The 20,052-nt window shown below is 50.6% G+C and overlaps 1 protein-coding gene across 1 annotated transcript in view; it reads right to left on the bottom strand.

The window, feature by feature from the left end:
- Positions 1-2,407: 2,407 nt before the first annotated feature.
- Afap1l2 (actin filament associated protein 1 like 2) overlaps positions 2,408-20,052 on the bottom strand; it is a 90,060-nt gene continuing 72,415 nt past the window's right edge. The window contains exons 6-19 of the mRNA XM_026389169.2: positions 19,131-19,333; positions 17,477-17,656; positions 14,454-14,543; positions 13,424-13,508; positions 12,838-12,942; positions 10,536-10,747; positions 8,642-8,787; positions 7,823-7,934; positions 7,028-7,267; positions 6,777-6,948; positions 6,339-6,494; positions 4,344-4,537; positions 4,105-4,233; positions 2,408-3,445 (exon numbers count right to left, since the gene is read on the bottom strand). Coding sequence (XP_026244954.2) covers positions 3,419-3,445; positions 4,105-4,233; positions 4,344-4,537; positions 6,339-6,494; positions 6,777-6,948; positions 7,028-7,267; positions 7,823-7,934; positions 8,642-8,787; positions 10,536-10,747; positions 12,838-12,942; positions 13,424-13,508; positions 14,454-14,543; positions 17,477-17,656; positions 19,131-19,333 — 2,051 coding nt within the window. The 3' untranslated portion in view covers positions 2,408-3,418. The remainder of the gene's footprint in view (positions 3,446-4,104; positions 4,234-4,343; positions 4,538-6,338; positions 6,495-6,776; positions 6,949-7,027; positions 7,268-7,822; positions 7,935-8,641; positions 8,788-10,535; positions 10,748-12,837; positions 12,943-13,423; positions 13,509-14,453; positions 14,544-17,476; positions 17,657-19,130; positions 19,334-20,052) is intronic.

Raw genomic sequence — 20,052 nt, forward strand, 5'->3', positions numbered from 1 at the left:
AGATCTCTTGTGTGCATTTGCTTTTAGTTTGGGGACTTATTGGTGTTTGTGACTTCTGTGTCAAGGAGACACTAGGAAAAGTCCCAGACCGGAATTTGACCAATTAATGAACTTGGCTGGCTACAGGGGAGGGGTCAACTGTGCAAATGGCCCAGGTCTGGAGGGGCCTTGTGTGGTTGGTCTGGCTCTGGGTGACAGCTTCTTGGTGGGGCTTCCTTTTAAAAGAGTTTACGACCGAGAAGTTAATTATGGAGTGTTTATTGAAAACTTCCTTTCCTCTTTTAGTGGGGCAGAGTAGAATTCTTAAAATAAATAAAGGTTAAAGAAACTTACAGGGACTTTTGCTTTTTTACATTTTTTATACCTATTTCAAGAGGTGGTGTTATTTATTTAAAAGGAATATTTGCAATTTTTTTCTGGCAAACTGAGTATTTACTCCTGCAGTACTTAGGAATCAATTCTTCCCCTTGGTCATGTTGTTTAGAGTTGAGGATTTTAATAGAAAAATCCAGAAACTTTTATCATAGTGTTTCCTTCTTTTCTTTGTGGTGCTGGGGATGGTTTTTGTCTTTTCAATATAAATATTTTGTTTTACATGTAAAAGTACAAATTTAATTTAAATACCAATTTAAGAAATTCAGGATTTCTGATGATTGAAAAGTGTTTAAAAGAGTTATCACCATGGTATTATTAGACATTAAAAATTAAGTCTGGTGTCCCAAGCACTGGGTCATTTGTGTTCTAGGGACATTTTTATTGATAATCAATTTTATGTTATTACTGTTCTTCTCAGAAGGCAATACTCGGACAGGGCCACATGCTCATCCAGGAGATGCTGATCAATTATATTAATTCATTATCTTTAATAACATAATCATTTTGTCATGTAGGTTCTTTTCCTTGTTCAAGGCTATTTGGCTCCTCATCTGGATTACTTGGACTTAAATAATACACTGGACTTATACATTGAAGGTCTTTACCATTTCTTTTTTTTAAAGAGAATTTTTAATATTTATTTTTTAGTTTTCAGTGGACACAACATCTTTATTTTTATGTGGTGCTGAGGATCAAACCTGGCGAGTGTGCCTTTAAGTTTTTGAGAGAGAGGATCTTGCCGTATTGCCCAGGCTGGTTTCAAATTTTCGATCTACCTGCCTTGGCCTCCTGAGTACCTAGGACTATGGGTGTGTACCACCATACCTGGCTTGAATTTTCTAGTGAATGGGCCACTGGCCAGATGGACCTTTTTGATTGTCCCAATAGAACTGGCATTGCCTAACCAGTCAAGCTCTTTTCTTTCATTTCAAATTTACTTCTAGCTTTAATTATATGAATGTGTTTTATTTACATTAACTAAAGCATTGAAGATGGATCATATCTTTTTATTTTCCTGAATGATCCTGGTGCCAGCTACTCTCTGACCACTCTAGTGTCCAGGGAAATACCATCTATAAATGATAGTTTTGTCTCTTCCTTTTGAAGTTGAGTACTACTTTTTCTCGTCATTTCCCTTCTCCAGGCTCTCCAGAATGTTTTTAAAAGTAGCAGTAATAACACTTACTCATAACTGGTTCTTAACAAAAAGGACGGTCACTCTTGTGCTAATTTCTGCGTGTTTCCTGTAGGTCATTTTATCAGATGCTTGTTCCTAGCTCTTGATGAATGAGAATGTTTATTATGAGCATTGAGATTTATGGTATGCTTTTCCCACATGTAGTCTGTTAATGTGATAAATTATACATCTGTATACTTTCATCATTGTTCAAAAAACATTGCTGAATTTCAATGATTTTTTTTTTCCATCAACATCCAAAAGTGAGATTTGGTTTTTCTTTTGGATATGTATAGCATTTTTGATGATTGTCGTGGAAAACCTGTTTCTCAGACTTTTACATGTCCATAGCACTTTCTTGTATCTGTACTTTGGCCTCTGTCAAGTCTGCTATTCTATACAGCCTTAGGGTTTTTTGTTGTTTTGCATTAGTCTTTTTAATGATAGAGAATTTAGTTTTGTCCTTTTGTAAATAAACATTTATGCCATGAACTTCTTTCATTACTATTTAGGAGTCTAACTTATAGGCATATTGATTTTTCAATTGCCTATAAAACAGTTTCTGTAGATGTTTCCAGAGAATTTGTTACATTGCTAATTATACTATTTCTACTATTACAATCCTCTTTTAGCCTTAGCTGGTGAATTGTGTAAGAGGACTTTGAAATCTCTTGCTGGGATTGTACCTTATGGTTCTATCAGTTTGTATATATTTTTAAGGTTAAATGTTTGGCCCTGCCCCAAGTTATTCCATGAAATACAAGGAAAACCTGAAATACAATGACCATTTTATTAAAAAACAAAAAGAACTAACTCACTTGGTTCAGGTCACCAAGTGTTTATGACATGGGAAATAAATGCCCTGGGATTAGAAAGACAATACATTTTTTAAAAAAAGACTTTTAGCTCTCAGGAACCATGGTTAGAGAACTAAGGCGGGGTATAGATGAAATGTTTCAACCTGTGTTAACAATGCGATCACAGCACAAGGAAGAGTGACACTATACTAACCAAAATTCACCACTTTTTTTTTCTTGCAAGGTAACTAGAAATTTAAACAGAAACTTCAACACAGGAACTAACAGAGCATCATATTAAATAATTCTCCTGTTCAAAATGGCCTGACTATAGGACTGAATCTGTAAACATAGGATAATTTTTTTCTATAGTCATGTAAAAAGTCAGATCTCAAAAAACACTTTTCACTGTTCTAAACTATGGGATTTTAAACATTTCTATACAATACAGTATCACAATTTTATTTAAAGGCAGTTGATTCAGGGCTGCCTTGGACCGGAACGAAGACCCTTGGTGGGATCAGTGCCTCAGCTGGATCCCAAATATTTCTCTCAGCTACTGTTTCTTAAAATTCATGCTGCAGGTGGTATTGATGCTGTTTAAAATCACTAGAGACAGCTGGGCCCACAATCACACTGGAGATCAAACTTGAAGGCAAGGGCGGTTTAACCCCCAACTCTGTTGGCATTGGAAAGGGCGTTCAGGTCTTCTCAGTCACCAAAGCCAGGGGGACAGGGTCCTGATACCTCAATTTTTCTTCTACCCCAAAGTTTAATCACCAGAAACTTTTCACTAAAAACACTGATTAAAAACCAGAAACAGAACATCCCTAATACAATGTCTTGATTACAGCCAATAGACTCCAGTCTCCAAAGAAGCCTTATTTTGGATTTGCTCCCCTGGGCTCAAAAAGGGACAGAGCCAGCTCTTAACCAAGCTTTCCATTCACAGTACCCGAGTCCTGGCTTTTTCTTCTAAACAGAGTCGCTGTTTCAGTGAAGACTTTACCAAAGCAGGATTGTCACCAAGGTCCCAATGACACAAAAGTCTTTAGATGATGTTCGTTTCCTAACTTGCTCCTTTCTTCTCCCATTCCTGGAGCACCAAATACCAGCACACACCCCCCCAAAAAAGAAAGTTATTATCTGTAGCAACCTTTATATACTCAGAAAAATGTAAAAATTTAAAGCACAGAAGCAGTTACAAATAGGACGAGTATGTTTCAAACCTGTGTGCTCCTTCCTGCAAGGAGCACCTATTAAGAGATGGCCTGGCTCTGGCAGAGTGCTGTTGACCATAACAGGGAGGGAGGGGAGGTCACCTACTCTAATGGATTGAACACCCAGTGGGTGGGTGCCTCTAGCGGGACAGAAAGAGCAGTGTCCAAAGGCAACTCCAGGCATGTTCTCTATTGTACAATTGAGGTAAAGACTAATGTTACTTTGTCTAGCCCTCAGGGAGAGACCCGATCATGGGATCGATCCATCCATTGTTGGGTGACTTGTTTATTTAATTTTAATGGTATAAGGCCTTTTGGAGGCACTGATTTGTGGTCTGAGCTGCAGCTGGCCCATATATTCCACTCAAAGCCAAGGACAGAAGTGTCCTTGGGGCTTACTGATAAGAACACTTGAATCAAGTGTAAGAGCCTTCTGGCTAATCAATGGTACAGTGAAGCCAGAGTCACTGACTTTCTGTTGAGAGCTGAGCCCTCATGGTTCTGCTGGCCCTTGAGGCTGGCAGTGACTGCTTACCTTGGCTTTCTGGAGGACGGTGCCCTTGCCTGTGACCATGACAGAAAGAGGCCTGTTCTTGAGGGCGGTTGCAGAGTTGACTGGGGTGCAGTCTGGGGGAGAGGTGGAGGCGGTGGTGGCGGCTTTGGGCTGTGGTTACAGGAGGAGAGCAAGAGTTGAGTTGGGCAGGAAGACATGACCCACTTCCCCTAGCCCATGTCCAGGAGGCCCAGCAAGAGCTCAGAGGAGCTGGCACTCACACGAGGGCTCATGTTGTCCAGGTGGGTAGTGTCTACAGTGGTGCCCAGTGTCACGGGCCCAGCCTCAGCCTTCTTCAGGTTGTCCTTCACCTCCATGATGTTGAGCTCTAGGTCCACACGCCTGCTCTCCTCTATCCGACACTCCTCATCAATTTCCTTCAGCTTCTGTTCCAAGCTGGCCAGGACTCCCTTGTCTGGAGACAGAATTAAGCCGCTACAGAGAACATTTCAGCTGAGGCCAGGGAACCACACTGAGTAGAAGGAGTTTACACACACCCCTGCTGGAGGAGGACCCAGGTGGACATAGACCACAGGTCCAGCTTTTCCACTCAGAGGTGGGATGGCCTGTGTGTGCAGGGAACAGCCTCTAGGTCCAGATCTTGTGTGAGCATTCTACAAAGCCTGGGAAATCTTCCTTGGAAGGGTGAGTCTCTTCTGGTGGGCTTGCAGGGGTTCTGAGATCTTGCTATTCTTGCAGCTAAAGCATGAGAGAGGCTGGGTTCTCTGGCTACCCCCACAGTTCCCTCTATGCCCTGGGTCTTATGCTTCCCGAGGCCTGACCTTAGCCCCTAGGGATAAAATACATAAAAGTGGGCTAAGAAACTACCTGCAGGAGCCCATTGCTGGAGGAAAGGATGGCACCACATGGGTCAGTATAGTCCCAAGCATGAGTCAACAGCCACCAGGTTGTTTGCAGGCTTTGTGGTAATTGATCACCTGCGGGCCTCAGTCAGAGACAAGCAGTAAGAGGGGCCACTGTTTAGGGAAAATTCATAGAAAAAAGTTGAGAATACCTAAAGTGATATTTTTGGTGCTGACATTTAAAGATAATATAGTTGTTATTTGCTGTTCAGTATGAATACTTGGAGAATCACTTATCCTCTGGATCTCAAGGGCTTATTTGCAAGGAGAATAAACCATAGTGAAAATTCTCTTCTCCCACTTGGACTATCCATTAAGGAGAAAGGGTGGGGAGCCCCTGCCTCACACCGTAGCTGGGGGCTTTCAGGGCTTTCTAAGTACCGTCACAGATGACCCTGGGTCACCCACATCAGCTCATGTCCCAGCCCTCCAGTCTCAGCTGAGTCAAAAGTAAGCCCAGCCAGGAACACCTCAGCATCAGAGGGTGGCTGTTTAGAGTGACAGATGGTAGATTGGGATAAGAAAGTGGGAGAATGACCAATACAGGCTCTGGGGTCCAAAACTTGATTGTGGTGATGGCTACAAAACTGTGAATATACTAAAAAGTCATTGACTTGGTCACTTTAAATGGGTCAACTACATGACAACTGTCTCAGCAAAGCCAATATTTAAAAACTGGGTGACTGCAACCTCAAGACCTTCCTTCAGCAATCGAAAGCTTCCCAGAAAGCAGCTACATTTGTCCCCATACCTACTATGCCTATTGGGCTTGTTCATGCAACTCTGAAATTTAAATGTTAAGTGAACACAAAGCTACTGTCAGAAATTCAAGGTTAGAGGAGGTTCTACAAGAGGGAAGTTGCTAGAAAACAGTTGTCCAGCGATAGGAGAGTGATTTGGAAGACAATCTGGAAGGCCTCAGATTTGCTTTACAAGTATCTTAAACTTTGATTCACTTCAAAGGAGTGAGTCTGGAGGTCGATGCTTTACCAGTGTGGCACAGGGCAGTCGGCTCGGCCACGGGATACCACTCTGCTGACCCACATCTCAAAACAAGGCCTTGGCAGGGCATCGAAAGATGGGCCCAGGAATGGTACATTCGTTTTTTTTAAGATTTCTACCTTAAGCTAGCCAGCTACCTGCTGGTCTGCTTGGGCTGGGTCGGGGTCCCTCTGCGGGATGGCAGCCTTTCAGACAGTGCTAGAGAGGTGACAAGGATATGCCACAGGTGAAGGGGCTCAGGCCCAGAGATCTGGAAGCCAGTGACAGATCCAGGTCCCACCACCACAAAGCCCTTATGTCCCCTAAGCTGAGAGTCCAGCGCTGGGCCCTCCCCACCTGGAGGCCCCTTACCCGCACACTTTAGCAGGGTCTCTTTCAGCTCCCGTCTCTCTTTCCGGAGCTGAGCCAGGTGCCCCCGGATCTCTTCCTTCTGCTTCTCGAGTCTGTCTTTCTCCTCTGTGTACCGCTTCACCTCAGCCTCTGTCCGATTCTTGCCAAGTTTGATTTCTGTAGACCCAGATGTTCCAAGTCAGCTGAGCTCGATTGTTAGGGCTGCCCCAACTACTCCCCAGACTCAGAACCCAAGGCTGGGGCAGAAGATCAGAGCTGGACACCAGGTCAGCCCATCAGGGACAGGAAAGGAAACTGGGTGCACATTTTCTTTGCTGTGCCGCTTTGGGCAAGTTACTTCACCTCTTGGAACCTATTTCCTCATCGGAAAGGGAGGGAATAGGGCTAATTTCTCTGAGCCAAGTACAAAACGCTAAGCGCTGATCTTGCAATAGGTACCTGCACTGGTCACTCGTAACCTGTCCTTCACAGGTGGGCTGGCGCTAGCTGGGGTGACAGCCACAGTATCGGGGCAGTTTGGTGGGAAGGAGATTCTCTGCTGCTCGGGCTGGAATTTGACTGTGGGGATTCTCAGGGAAGGCTCCTCGGGCTCCCGGCCCTCCAGCTGCCGCTGTGTGGGGAGAAAACACAGTTCATCTGGAGGATGGGCACAGGAAGGTGGTCAGCCCTCTGCAGGGACCGGCCTGTACCTGCTGCTCTAGGTTCTCTGCAGACTTGGTGCAGGGCTCATCTGGGGCCAGGCCTGGGTCAGCAGGGAGGGCCTCGGCGGGATCATCAAAGGGTGGAGACGAGGGGAAGAAGGCCTGAGCCTGGGCTCCCCCGGAGCTGTACAGGAAGGACTTGACTGGCGTGAGGTCCAGGTACACTCGGTCAAGCTCTCTCTCAGAGGGGGCATCTACGGCAGGGGGGGCTTCCTCCGCGGGTTCCACCTGCAAAAGAGCCAGATGCCATCCAGCATGACTCCGTTCCCGAGTTGTGACAGGGCACCAGCCCTGCCTCAGAGCGCCTGTCTCCTCCAGGGGTTCCCAGACATGCCCTCCCTCCCCAGGGAGCCTCCTGTTGAGAACTGGTAGTGCCACTCCAGAGACTGGTTGAAGTCCCAGGCCCAGCGTTCACCTTCCCTGACCCTCACCTCCTCGTCTGTACAGAGGGAACAGGCAGCGCTTCCTGTAGTGGGTGGGATTCAGTGAGATCACCCGCAGAGCCCCAGCAGAGCAAGGCTCCATGCCAGGAACTGCTGGGTAGTGACCCCACCTGAGCCCTGTGTGGGCCTTGATGGCTAATGGTGCCACCCTTCCCCTAGCACTGCCGCAGGCCAAGCCAGGCCATGCATAGAACTGAGCCAGCTGCACCTGGGGTCTACACTGATGGCCTTCAGGTGACTTAGAAACCACTCATCTTGGAGACAACCTGACCACCTCCAGCATGGGGGTGCACAGGGCAGGCAGGAGGAGGACTGGAGCTGCTGCCCTCCAAGCCCTTACCGCGGCCGTCAGCTCTGACATCTCCACATCGTCATACAGCTCCTCCTGGCGGTCCTGGCTGGGCAGCCCGTCGATGTAAGTGTTGGGCTCTGAGAACTTTCTCTGCATCAGTCTGGAAGACACGGGCCAGACACAGCATGCGCTAGGCACCCAGGACAGGGGGTGGACTCGCCAGGATGCAAGGCTTTGGCTGCGTGGAGATATGGGGGTGAAGGCCTGCCTCCATGTGTTTGGGGGCATCTCTCTCTTCCCAGAGCCTTTGCCCTAGAACTCTTGGGTCCAGATCCGCCCCTCCCCCCCAAAAAAAACACATTTCCCTGCCCCATGCCCCTCCTCTTAGCATCCTGTGGTCACCTCCTCCTGACACCTCTCTTTCAAGAGCCTCCCCTGGCTCTGCACAATACCCCTGGGGCAGGGTACACCACACACTAGTCCTGTTTTATGCATAAGAAAATGGATTCTGCTTCAGTGGCCTGGTTGGCTTTCACCAGTCCCAGTTCTGCCTCCCTGTGAGGCATCAAGTGCTGAATTGGTGTAAAGACAAAGGACAGAATCCCACTCTGCCTAGGGAGCTGGGGAGTGTCCAGCCAGAGCCCACGGCCATCCAGAGCCCAGCTCAGCTTGCAGATCTTAGCAGGGCCTCCCTGAGGGCTGCCCCTTGGCCTAGGACTTCACATCTTCTTGCCAATAGACAGGACAGGGCTGAGCCCCGTGCTGTCAGTGGCTGCTCTGTTCCAGCTCTGCACCAGAGCCTGGCCCAGGGTCTGGAAGCAGGGTTGAGTGGGGGAGAGGGCATAACGGGAGGCCCTTCCGACTCACAGGAGAGAGGTTTTGGCCGCGCTCACGATACAGGAGACTCTCTCGGCGTCCACGTAGTCGTAGGTGAAGTCTTCCGGGTCTGTCTTGGAGCCTGACTCGGACAGCAGGAGGCCTAGCCAATGGCCCATCTCCTCGGAAGACTTGGCCTGGAGGGAGGCCGAGAGACATGAGCCAGGCCTCCCCCCCAGGCCACCACACTGCCATTGCCTGATCCCGGTCCTGCCTGTCAAGTCCCTGAAACAGCCTGGCTTGGGCGTGATCTTTAACAGCATATCCCACCCCCAGGGACCCCATTTCCATCTGTGACCACCTCTGTGATGCCCTGGATATTAGTCCAAAATATCACAGGTCATTTATATGCCTGTGCTTCTATAAATAACTGTTAACAGTTATTACAATGAAGAATTGTACTGTAGGTTGACACCTCTGTGTCATGATGCTCATGTCATTGTCACTCTAATCCATACATACCAGACTGCCTGGACCTTGCTAAGGAATACTATTCAAATTTACTTTTGCTTATGACTTCAAATCAAGGCATCTTAAAGACCTAACAGCAGATCAAGTAGCTCTACTAATTATCACCGAAATTCCAGTGAATTTGGTGTTTCCCCTCTGGGGTATAATGCGTTCTAATCCAACACACACTTTGGGCACTTCTATTAAAATGCCAACATCGTTTCTTGCCTTTAGAATGAGAAAAATCTAGAAATTCTATAAAAGCTTCAGGTTTATCTCCATGAGGAAAACCAGCATTTGGGCATTATACCACACACATTGAGTTTTTCTTAAATGGAGAGGCAGCTGTAAGCCCAATTGGATGGTTAGTTGGTTTCCTTCTCCCACGTATTTTCAACTGAATTTCTCAATACTGCTTTTCATGGGGGTCCCCAAGTGTAGGCTACTACCATCTTTGCCTGGGGCAACTATAGCAGCTTCCTGATAGGTCTCTTTTTGTCCATCCCCCACCTAATAGCTGGATGAAGCATCTTAAAATCTACATCTGGACCTGCCACCTCTTTTGAGGGCCAGGGATCCCACTGCTCCTAGGATCAAGCCCTGCCCACTCCCAGCCTCATCTCCAGCCAGTCCCCATCCAACCTGCCTGGTACTTGCCTCACTTGCTTGCAGCAACTGTAACTAAGCAATTAATTGGGTAATTAGCCAAATATCCTCACATTCACAAACTAGAATATAAGTTCCATCAGGGGGCATCTGTCTCTTTTGTCTGCCACGTTATGGTTATGGTTCTGAGCAGATATTTGCCGATTGTCAAATGGGTCGACCAAGCTCATCTTTAGGAAGCTATTATGATGTGGATGTTTTAGCCACTAGAGGGCAGTGTTAGAGCAAAATTTGGAGGAAGACCTGGGATAAAGGACTAAGCCAACAGGAGTTAATGGACAAGTGTGTGCCATCAGCTCCACCTGCGGGGCTCCCAGCAAGGCATTATGTCACCTTGTGATTGTTATAAATGTAACACCACATCAGAGGGTGGGGAATGGGAGAAATGTATCACAGAGCAAATCCTGTCCCCCAGATAAGAATGAGGACTGACAGAGCTTAAGTACCAGCCCTCCTGGTTGGTGACACAAACCAGCACCCATTTGAATCCTAGAGCCTTTCTGGCAGCTCTGGGAGTTATAAATACTCTGCCTGCTCTAAGTGCAGGAAGTAGCTCATTGCCCCACTCCTGTAACACAACCACCCTGAGGTTGGAACAGGAGTGGACTTTTTTTTTTTTTTTTTTTAATGCAAACAATCACAGACAAGGGAACTAAAAATGGCCTGAGGCTAGGTGGATCCTGCCTCAGCAGGATCACAGCCCTGGAGACCTGCAGCCACCAGCCCTGGCTGTCCCTGCTGCCCACATCCTCCTAGGGGCCAGTGGTACCTCGAGCTTGGCCAGCTCCTCCCCTCCGTGGAGGATGCGGAAGGAGTAGAGATGGTCGGGGCTGGGATCTGGGACCACCTCACAGCCCACCAGGCTGAGGGGCTGCTGGGCCACCTTGCTGCGGTTCCGGTCCTGGTAGAAGTGCAGGTGGCTGTCCCTGACGGAGCACCAGCATGACTTCCACTGGCTGTTCACCAGAACATTCAGGTAACCTGTAGGAGACATGCAGTGGGGTGAGGCTGAGAAGGAGCTGGGGCCACACACCTGCAGGAGGGGACATGGCTGAAGGAGGGCCTCTGGGCCTCACAAGACTGTCCTCTGGCATCAATTTCAGAACTGTCCGTGCCTTTCATATTGCATGGAAGCTTGTGGATCTCAAGTCCCTAGTTTTCTTTCTGTATGTAAGTAGCCAGGCCCTCAGCAGCACTCCCTCCTAACCACAGGTCACCCAGGTCACTGTGGCAGGAAGCTTGCCCACCCCATCTCCCAGCTGCTGGCTCAACCCTGCTGCCTCTGCAGCTGCAGCTTTCTTGGTTCCCGACAGCCTTTGCATCCCCCAGCTGTTCAGACTCAGCCTGTGCAGCATTCAGCTCCTCCTCCCCTGAGTCTGTCTTCCGTCAGACCTGGAACCTGGTCCAGTGAAACTCTCTGCCTCCATGTCCGCCTCCCCACCTGGACACACCTGCTTCCCAAAGGCAGGAACTGCATCGTGGCCTCTTTAAGGCCTAAGGTCTGTCTTATCCACCAGGGACCCCATTTCCTCTATGCACACAGGCTGCTAGCACCAGCACCCATCATGCCATTCTTTAGTTCTCAGAGGGTTGCTGTGTTCAGCTTCCCAAGGAGAGGACAAGGCTTTTCCCACATCAGATAAGTGTTTACTGAGTTGATACTATCCACCACACGCAGCCTTGTCCCTGCAGTGACAAGGATGCATAAAATGCAGCCTCAGGACCCTCCTTCCACCTGTGCAGTGAGTCGATAGCTCTTTGCTCCTCACCTTCTCAGATACACTGACTTACAAAGTGCCGTTTGGTCTGGAAAGGCGGGAGCAGGCGGGAGCTCAGATCTTAAGCACCCGAGTCTTGGGGAGGACAGCCACTGTGTTCTCTCTGGCCTGCCCCCAAGGGACAGGAGCATAGTTGGCTGAGAGAGCAGACTTCCAGCAATGACCCAACCATCTCCCAGACAGTGACGCACAGGGATCAGGTTCCCAGGCTGCAGGGGCAGACAGACCCAGGCACTACCCATTGTCCTGGCCAGAGAAGCAGGAGACCACTCCATTTTTCTTTTTTCGGTACCAGAGATTGAGCCCAGGGTGCTTAACCACTGAGCCACAACCCCAAAGACAGGATCTCGCTAAGTTGCTTTAGGGCCTAAGATGCTGAGGCTGGATTTGAACTTGTGATCCTCCTGCCTCATTTTTCCTAGCTGCTGGGATTACAGGCGTGCACCACCGCTCCTCCACTCCTTTCCTATTCCACCACCATCCTGCCAGCCTCAAACCAGAAGAGAACCTAATTGGGCTTCAGAAAAGAGTCTGGGGACAGGACATCATTCCACAAGGATGTAATGGCCAAAGGCAGACAGTAATGGCCTTCAGGCCCCAAGGAGGGCTGCAGTTGAGAACCCCAGCTTGGGGATCAAGATCCCTCACATCAGTGTCTTTGCCTTCTCACCTTGATTTCCGGATCGAGGGCAGTGACAATGACATCTAAGAACCTACCAGCCCCTGTAATGTCCTCCGGTCCAGCCACGTGGGCTTCTCACTTTCCCTTCCTCGGCCCGCCTGTTCTGAGTCTTTGCTGCTGCCCCAGGTGGTTCTAGCCTCCTCAGCTCCACCTGCTTTTAAGGCTCAAGTCCACATGCCATGTCTGACCACAGGGCAGAAGAGGTTCTCCATGTCCCCAAGTCCTGACTGCCACAAGGAAGGCCAAGTGCATGCTTAGGCGGGAAAGCCAGCCTCTCTCTTGGGCTGAAGGTCTTAAGACTGTGCCTTCCACCCACCTTCCCCGGTCCTGACACTGTGTCTGCCATGCCTCCCTCCCACAGACACTGATCAACTAAGCATCAGTCTTTAAAGAACACTTGGGGGACACTGATTAGTTCCCCTTTCACAAAGGATCCAACACTGCAATAAGACCGACTCCGGCTCAGCACCAGGACTACCTACAACAAAGACAAACTAAAACCAGGGGCTGTGTGCTTGCCATCCCTAGAGGTGCTTAAACCGGCCCTGGAACCCCCTGCCTTCGTGGTCTGGGCTCCAGCCCTAGGTCCTAGAGGCAGCTATGGTTCTTACTAGATGTCTCCAGGGACCTCTCTGGGGGCTCCAGCGAGGTGGATTTCTTCCTGCCCAGGTTCATTAGGTTGCTCAGTTTGAGGCCAGCAGAAGATTTCTTTTTGACTGTCGAGAGGAGAGAGAAAGCAATCAGTGTTGTACGCAGCCCACCCACATGCAAACTCATCCCCTCCAGAACCCTCTTGCTCCCTGCCTGCATGTGCGCACGCGCACACACATGTCTGCTCCCCAGAATTGGCTGTCTCCAAAGTCACACCGTCAAGGGGGTACTCAGCCTTCTCATAAGAACAGATAAGCACTTGAGACTCTTTACAGACTCTATGGCTCAAAGGGATTTGAAGTAGGGTTGGCAAACAAGAAGAGACGGAATACTCCATCCTCAGCCTTTCATGAGACTTAACTTCAATTTGGCCACCTCTTCAGTTTCCCAGGATCTATCAGATGCAGGATTTCCAATGGTTTATAAGTCGGAGGGTATGTTAGAATCAGCTGTGGAAACCCTTTAGGGTTGAGTCAGATGGCCAAGTCTCATCCTGGAATAATGTCACCCTCCCCACCACGAGGCCGCCAGCCACAGCGGTGTTACCGTCTTTGGTCTCTGGGACCTCAGGGTGGCTGTCTGTGGAGCTTCCGTACTCTGGAGCAGACAGGTACTTTTCAGCTATATCTGGCTACAGGAAAGAAAAAGGGGGGGGTGTAGAGAGAGAGAGAGATGAATGGGAACCACTGGCTGGGAATGGTTACATTGAGAACTTCAATTTAAGAGAGATTAGATGCATCTTGGGTGCAGACAGGGATAATCTCCATCTCTGTTGACTAGGCGCGTGGGGACTAGCTGTAGCTGGTTGAATGTGACTCGGGAACATTCCAGCCAACCACCTATTCTAGGAAGCAAGCTGATGGCTCCAACCAACCGGCCTGGCCTGAGGCAGGACCCAGGAAGAGTGGCACCTGGCCATGGAAACACCACAGAGAGATCCTCAGTTCCCACCGCAACAGGAAGGACACACAAATGAACCCTGCCACAGAATGAGGGAGACCACCACTGCCCGGCCCCTCTCAAGTCCCTGGGGCCATGCTGCAGCACGTCTCCAGGGGCCTGAGAGACGCGTGGGCCCTCTGGCTTCCATTCCCTGGCAGGGACCCTCTGCACTGCCAGGCTTCAGGGTACCCACCTGCAGATACTCAGGGACCAAAGGGGTGACCCTGCAGGTGACAGCCCTCCACCCGATTTCCTTGATCTCAAGCCCAGGCTCCAGGCAAAGGCACCCTGAGCCCTCTGGAGGTAGGGGACACGTCAAGACTGTCCCACCCGGAGGCTCCGCAGGGGAACAAGCAGGAAGGAAGAGCCTCATAGAATGAATCTCCCAGCTGAAGCATGCAGGGCCAAGTGACTTTTGCTCTCATAATACTGCCCCCGCCCTAGCAAGAAAATATTTTAGCCCTGTATCCATTTCATCCTTCTTCCTGCCAAACTAAGGTCACTGCCCTTGTCCAAGCATTGTATGTTTCTTTTAATGGAGTTGAAATGCAAAAACAAAGCTCCCCATTTTACACTTGAAATTCGTGTGGAAGAAGGGCAGATGGCACTCACTTCCAGGCGGGCAGAGCCTTACCCGCTGATAGCACAGGCGCTGGGCATCTGGGATGTACTGGTTTCCCTCAGAGGCTCCTTCAGAAGGCAGGCCGCTCACCTCCTGGATGACCTGAGGCAAGAACACCCTCAATGAGGCCAGGGTCCGTGCCAGCCCCTTCCACCTGCACACACACAGCCAGACCAAGGCAGGGGCCCTCGGGGCAGGGAGAGTGGGGATAGAGAAGACCCATAGCTGAAAGGAACAGAGAAGCACTGCCCCTGCCCGGGCCCCATGGGACTCAGTTGTGGAGGCTGCAGTGGTTGAACCTGGTGGCACAGGCCCATGGCTACAGGTCCCCCATGTCCTGGGTGTCGGTGAGGGGCCTTTGCAGCAGAGCCCCAAGATGGCCAGAGCAGCCAGCCTTCAGCTCCCTGAGCCCCTTCCTGCCAGCTGCTCTGCTTTGGGTGACATGAACAGTCCCATTTGCTAGACAGTCCTCTGGCGGTGGGGGCCATGGGCTGGCTCTGGACTCTCCACGCCACTCGGGAGCAGGCCAGCCGACTGCGTTGAGCTGACCACCATTACCATCTCTCCAAACTTGCCTGCTACCATCCCTCCCAGCCTCCCCTGGGAAAAAGCCTTTTCACTGCCACCCAGGGCCTGGGCTGGGGACACACAAAGGTCAGAGGTGGCTCTGACTTCACTAAACAGCAATGCACCCACCCCCCTTCTGAGCCAGGGGCCACCTTGGGGATTCCCAGAGGGGCACAGCCCAGGCTGGCAGGCCAGCCACACACACACACACATATACACAATTGCAAAGCCCTTGGAGGTACAGAATTAGTAAGAGCAATTTCAAGTCCCCTTCCTTTTCAATCTTTGCCTAGAGCAATTTGTGGAATGGGCTTAACATCACAAAAGCCAAAGAATACAAGGAAGAACAGTTATGGGGGAGGGAAACAAGACAATTCTCACTTTCAACACTGACTCCAGTTAGGCTTTGTTCCACAAAGAATATATGACACAGTTTCATAGGAAGAGGGTTGGTGCTGGGGTTGGCAGACTAGCCACATGACCTTGGGCCCAAGCCCCAGCTCTGGCATCTGTAAGATGGGGCACCTCTACAGAGTGGCTTTGGGGACATGAGTGTCCAGTACCCAGCACAGGGCAGGCACATACATTCCTGTCTTTAATATGTCAAGTGTGATTCTGAAGAATCGGGAGGCCCAGGGACGGTGGGCGGGTTCTGCAAGTCCCAGGCAGCTTGATGGGGAGCCCTGAGGCAGGCTGAGCAGCCACTGTAGGAGGCAGGGACTTCTGGAGCCAGGCCCTGACAGCCAGGTCACCTCTGCACTCATCTGACCTGGGAGAGAGGCCCCTCTGTGAAGGCTGGACACAGATGGGCTGTGCCTTCTGAAAGCGCTCTTGTCTTTAAAGCCACCAGCAGGGACTGGGGGGCCGGGGTCTTAGGAGAGGGCGTGAGAGTCTGGAGCAGGAGGCTGGGGTCAGGGAAGGGAGAGATGGGTCTGGGCAGGCAGGGAACAGCACTGGGAACTGGGGGCAAGGGAAATGTGTGCTCACATGCGTGTCCACACTGTACGTGTGGGTGCACACATGTGTATGCATGTGTGTATAAATGTGTATGCGCACGTGTGCGTGCACACACCCATGCTCCTGTGCACATAGTGGGTGAGGGTGAGGATATGGAGAGCTGGCAAAAGCCATAGGGGAGACCTGGTGAGACGAGGAAGTTCAAAGGCAAACCAGCAGCTCCAAGCCCAGGCCCTAGTCAGCTCTGCAGCCCAAGATCAGCCCCTAGCACTCTCCGGGCCTCGGTGGTCACCTCTGTGCTGGTCCAGTTTCACGTACTCTGCCCAGATGCAGCACAGTAGCACTTCATATGCATTAAGGAACCAACCCAAGATCACTCAGCTCAAAAGGGAGGAAGCCAGGATTCGAGGCCAGAGCCCATGCTCTCGAATGCCAGCCTTGGCCTTTCTGAAGGGCTAACCATCTCTTAGGAACCCCACAATCTACAAGCCTGTCCATCTGGTGGCCCTTCTTATCCTGTATGACGGCCTTTAATCACCTGGACATTTTGCAATAAGGGTTGAGATAGCTGCCAGCTCCTCCTAGAACTTGGTCTGGCCAGAATTCTCAAAACAGTTAGTGGTTTCTCAAAACACTTAGTGGTTTCACAAAAACAGCTCACCTGCTCCAAAACTGGGGTACTCAGCACTTGGGGTAGCCAGTGCCTGGGGCAGGTACCATTGTCAGCCACACTTTAATCAGGGGGTCAGATCTGCTGCTGACAGGCTCCTCATGGTGGTTATGTTTAGCCAGGTGGCAGGGGACAGCAGGGGAATGACGCTGGAAATGTGTCAATGTGGCCGCGACAGCAAACTGGGCAGCAAAAAGGAGGGAGAGAGTGGCCCTGGGCAGGGTCCCTTCTTGGTACAGACCTTCTAGAACCATCAAGCTCATCTTTAACATGGGGCGGCCAGTCCCTCTCCAGGGACTTCATCAGCATCACACCCTGGAAGGAGTGACAGCAGAGGGCCAGGTGCATTTGTGGTGGCGGGAAACCCAGTGCTGCGGTAAGACAGTCCTAGGTGCTGCCACTCACTTGCCAAGTGACCTTGGATAGTCACCTCTGCCCTCTGCACCTTAATCTCTATTCCTGTAAGATGGGAGCATGACCGTGTCCACGTCACCGTGGGGTTCAGCTGGCTGAAAGTCCTCAGCCTGTGGTAAACACTTCAGGGATGCAGCGGAAGACACCCCTTTAATAAGAAGCCTGGGGTTGCCTCACAGGGGGCAAAAAGGCAAGTGGATTCCAACCACTGGCCCAGTCCCAGCTCCCAAGAAGGATTCAGAAGGAGCAGCAGCAGAGCCCAGCGTTCGTTCCCCTGACACTGACCTGGAGCACGGAAAGCCCTGGGCCCGTGAAGGATCTCGGGCCCTCTACCCTGGATGGCATCGCCATCCCTTTAGGAAAAGCTGGGAGCAGAACTGCAGGAGCCGCTAGAGGAAGGCCTGAAGGAAGCCTGCGCCTTGCTCACCCGGAGCCACTGCTCGGCCTGGTCCTTGCTCTGCAGGCCCAGCACAATCACGTCGGCGTTCATGGGCATGATCTTCAGCTTGTGCTCCTTCTTCCGCACTTGCTTCTCCTTGTGAATGACGCTGCTGCCCAGCAAGTTCACGTCTAGCTGAGGGCTGTGGTCCTTGGAGGATTTGTAGCACTGGAAGAGAAAAGATGCTCATTGCCAGGGGCACTGGCCTCACTGGATTCTGCAAAGCAGGGGCCCCTGAATGCTGAAGACCCCCCAAGAGCCTGATTTTACCCCCAAAACTAGAAGGCTGGACCCCCTATGGCAGGCCCAGAGCCTCCACTACAAATACCAGCCATCCCATTCCCAGCATCCGACTTCTCCCCAGCCTCAAGTAGGGATGCTCCAGGATCTTGCTCATCCAAATGGCTCAAGGCTGCTCTGAGTCGGGGGTAGGGGGTTCCCAAAATACAATCATGCCCCAACTTGAGATGTTTCGGTCAGCAATGGATTGTCATGATGCACAGTGGCCCTATCGTGAGATAAATTGCCTAATAATGTGACTGCCTCGGTTTGTATACGTACACACTGTGATGCTCACACAGCAATTGCATTGCCGGATGACATGTTTCTCAGACGTGTGCCATCATTAAGCAGCTCATGAGCTTATGTCCCCTGCAGACAACTTAGTTCTCCAAGGTGGAACGGACTTTTCTCACTTCCCTGTATTTGTATTTCTTGCTTGGCTTTCCCAGAAAAGGATCCGTCAGGTGCAAAAAACTAAGCTTATTTCCTGCCTCACCAGGAAGAGGTGTTAGCCAAGAAAGGAAGGTACCTTCTTCCTCTCCCAGATAAAGGCTTTGCCCTGAGTGAAGGTTTTGCCCTCAATGTAAAATGGGGACCTCATGGGGTTGTTTGACAGGATCACCTCGATAACATTTATACAAAGCAGGGTACATTGTGACCACAGGAGAATAATAATTCCATGTAACTTTAAGTCAGGACCTAAAACTGATTTCTTTCTTTTTTTTTTTGAGATGAAGTCTATGCTTCCCACGCCAACCTTGAACTTCTGGGCTCAGGGGATCCTCTTGCCCCAGCTTCCCTAATAGTTGGGACTACAGATGCACAGCCAACACAGCCAGCTCAGAACTGTGAATTTTAATTTAATGTAACAGGAAACAAGACTGTCATCAGAGTCCTATGTCTGGCTCCTTTATGGGTCTTGACTTAGAATTAGTAGCTCAAAGTGTTATGGTTTCTGAGAAGATAGCTATGATTCTCATGCTGCTCAGACCACAGCAGTAGCTAGAACTGGGGCTAGTGGTTGGCCTCAGGAAGCCACTGGGCTCCATTGGCTAAAAGGTGATTAAGGACCAGAAGACAGAACGATGTGTCTTTCAAACACGGGTGCATGAGATGGGAAGGATGGGGAAGGTAGTGATAATCACAGCCCCCTTTCGGAGCCTGATGAAAACTACTAGATCTGTCTAGTCTAGAAAAAACACATTCTTCCGCACTCTCAAAATCCTGCGTGTGATTTCAGGTTGGGAAGCAGTGACAGTCTCCTGACATCAACAGGCTCTGAGCCCCTGGGAGCACACCAGGGAGCACCTCTCTCCTCCCTGACCCTCCCTCCCCCCAAGCAGAGAAGACGGGAACTGACCAGGAGCCTGGTGTCCCTTATCACGCAGAGCTGCTTGGCCCACTGGCCCAGCCACTTCTTGCGCCACAGGAAGGCGCAGATGCGGGCGTCCCGCATCAGCTCGATGCTGGCCTCTGGGGAGGGCCACTGGTAGAGTGCGGCCTTGCCCTTGGTCTCCTCTTCATCGTAGGACTCGTAGGAGCTGCTCACGGCCTCGCCGTCCTCTGCAAGGAAGATGCGCTTGGTCAGGGCCCTGCAGGAAGGTCGTCTCCCTAAACAGGTGACTTTGGGGAGGGCAGCAGGCCTCAGCAGGCCTCAGCAGCCCGAGCCCGTGACCACCACCCTCCTGCCCCTCATGCAGCCCCACAGCCACCAAGCAAGACCATGGCTGACTTTCTGTCCCTAATTCCCTTTGAGAGGCTTCTCACATGCTGCCTTGGGCCACAAAACCCAAATAACCTAAAACCTGGTCTCTGCCTTTCTGTCTTCTCTGGATTCCCCTGAGGACACACTGCCCCACAGACCAACTGTGTGCTCCCGGAAGCCAGGCGTCCCCTGCAGCCTGTTTTTCCAAGGAAGGATGAAGCCACAGGCTCCTCTGGGCCTGGCACTCTGTCATCCTTAGGATTTGGCAGGAAGAAAAGGCCCCCAGAGCCCTAGCGATGTGCTTTGTAGGTCTCTATCCTGGACCTGGATCTGTCCCAGGTCAGGGAAAAGGCCACGTAAACCACAGCAGGAAACAGCTTTCTGGGAAGATGGTACTTCCGCCCCGAGTATGCTGTCCTGGTCACAGCCCTTCTCAGCAAACCCATTCCGACCCTCCCGACTCTGTTCCCTCCCTCCCTGCAGAACGTCCCTTTACCTGGTTCCTAATTCAAGGCAGTCCTAAGCCCTCCTCACACTGTGAAAGAATCCCCCATCTCAATGCGGCATGAACCAGGCA

The sequence above is a fragment of the Urocitellus parryii genome, chromosome 5 (genome assembly GCF_045843805.1).
Source record: "Urocitellus parryii isolate mUroPar1 chromosome 5, mUroPar1.hap1, whole genome shotgun sequence".
Lineage (NCBI taxonomy): Eukaryota > Metazoa > Chordata > Mammalia > Rodentia > Sciuridae > Urocitellus > Urocitellus parryii.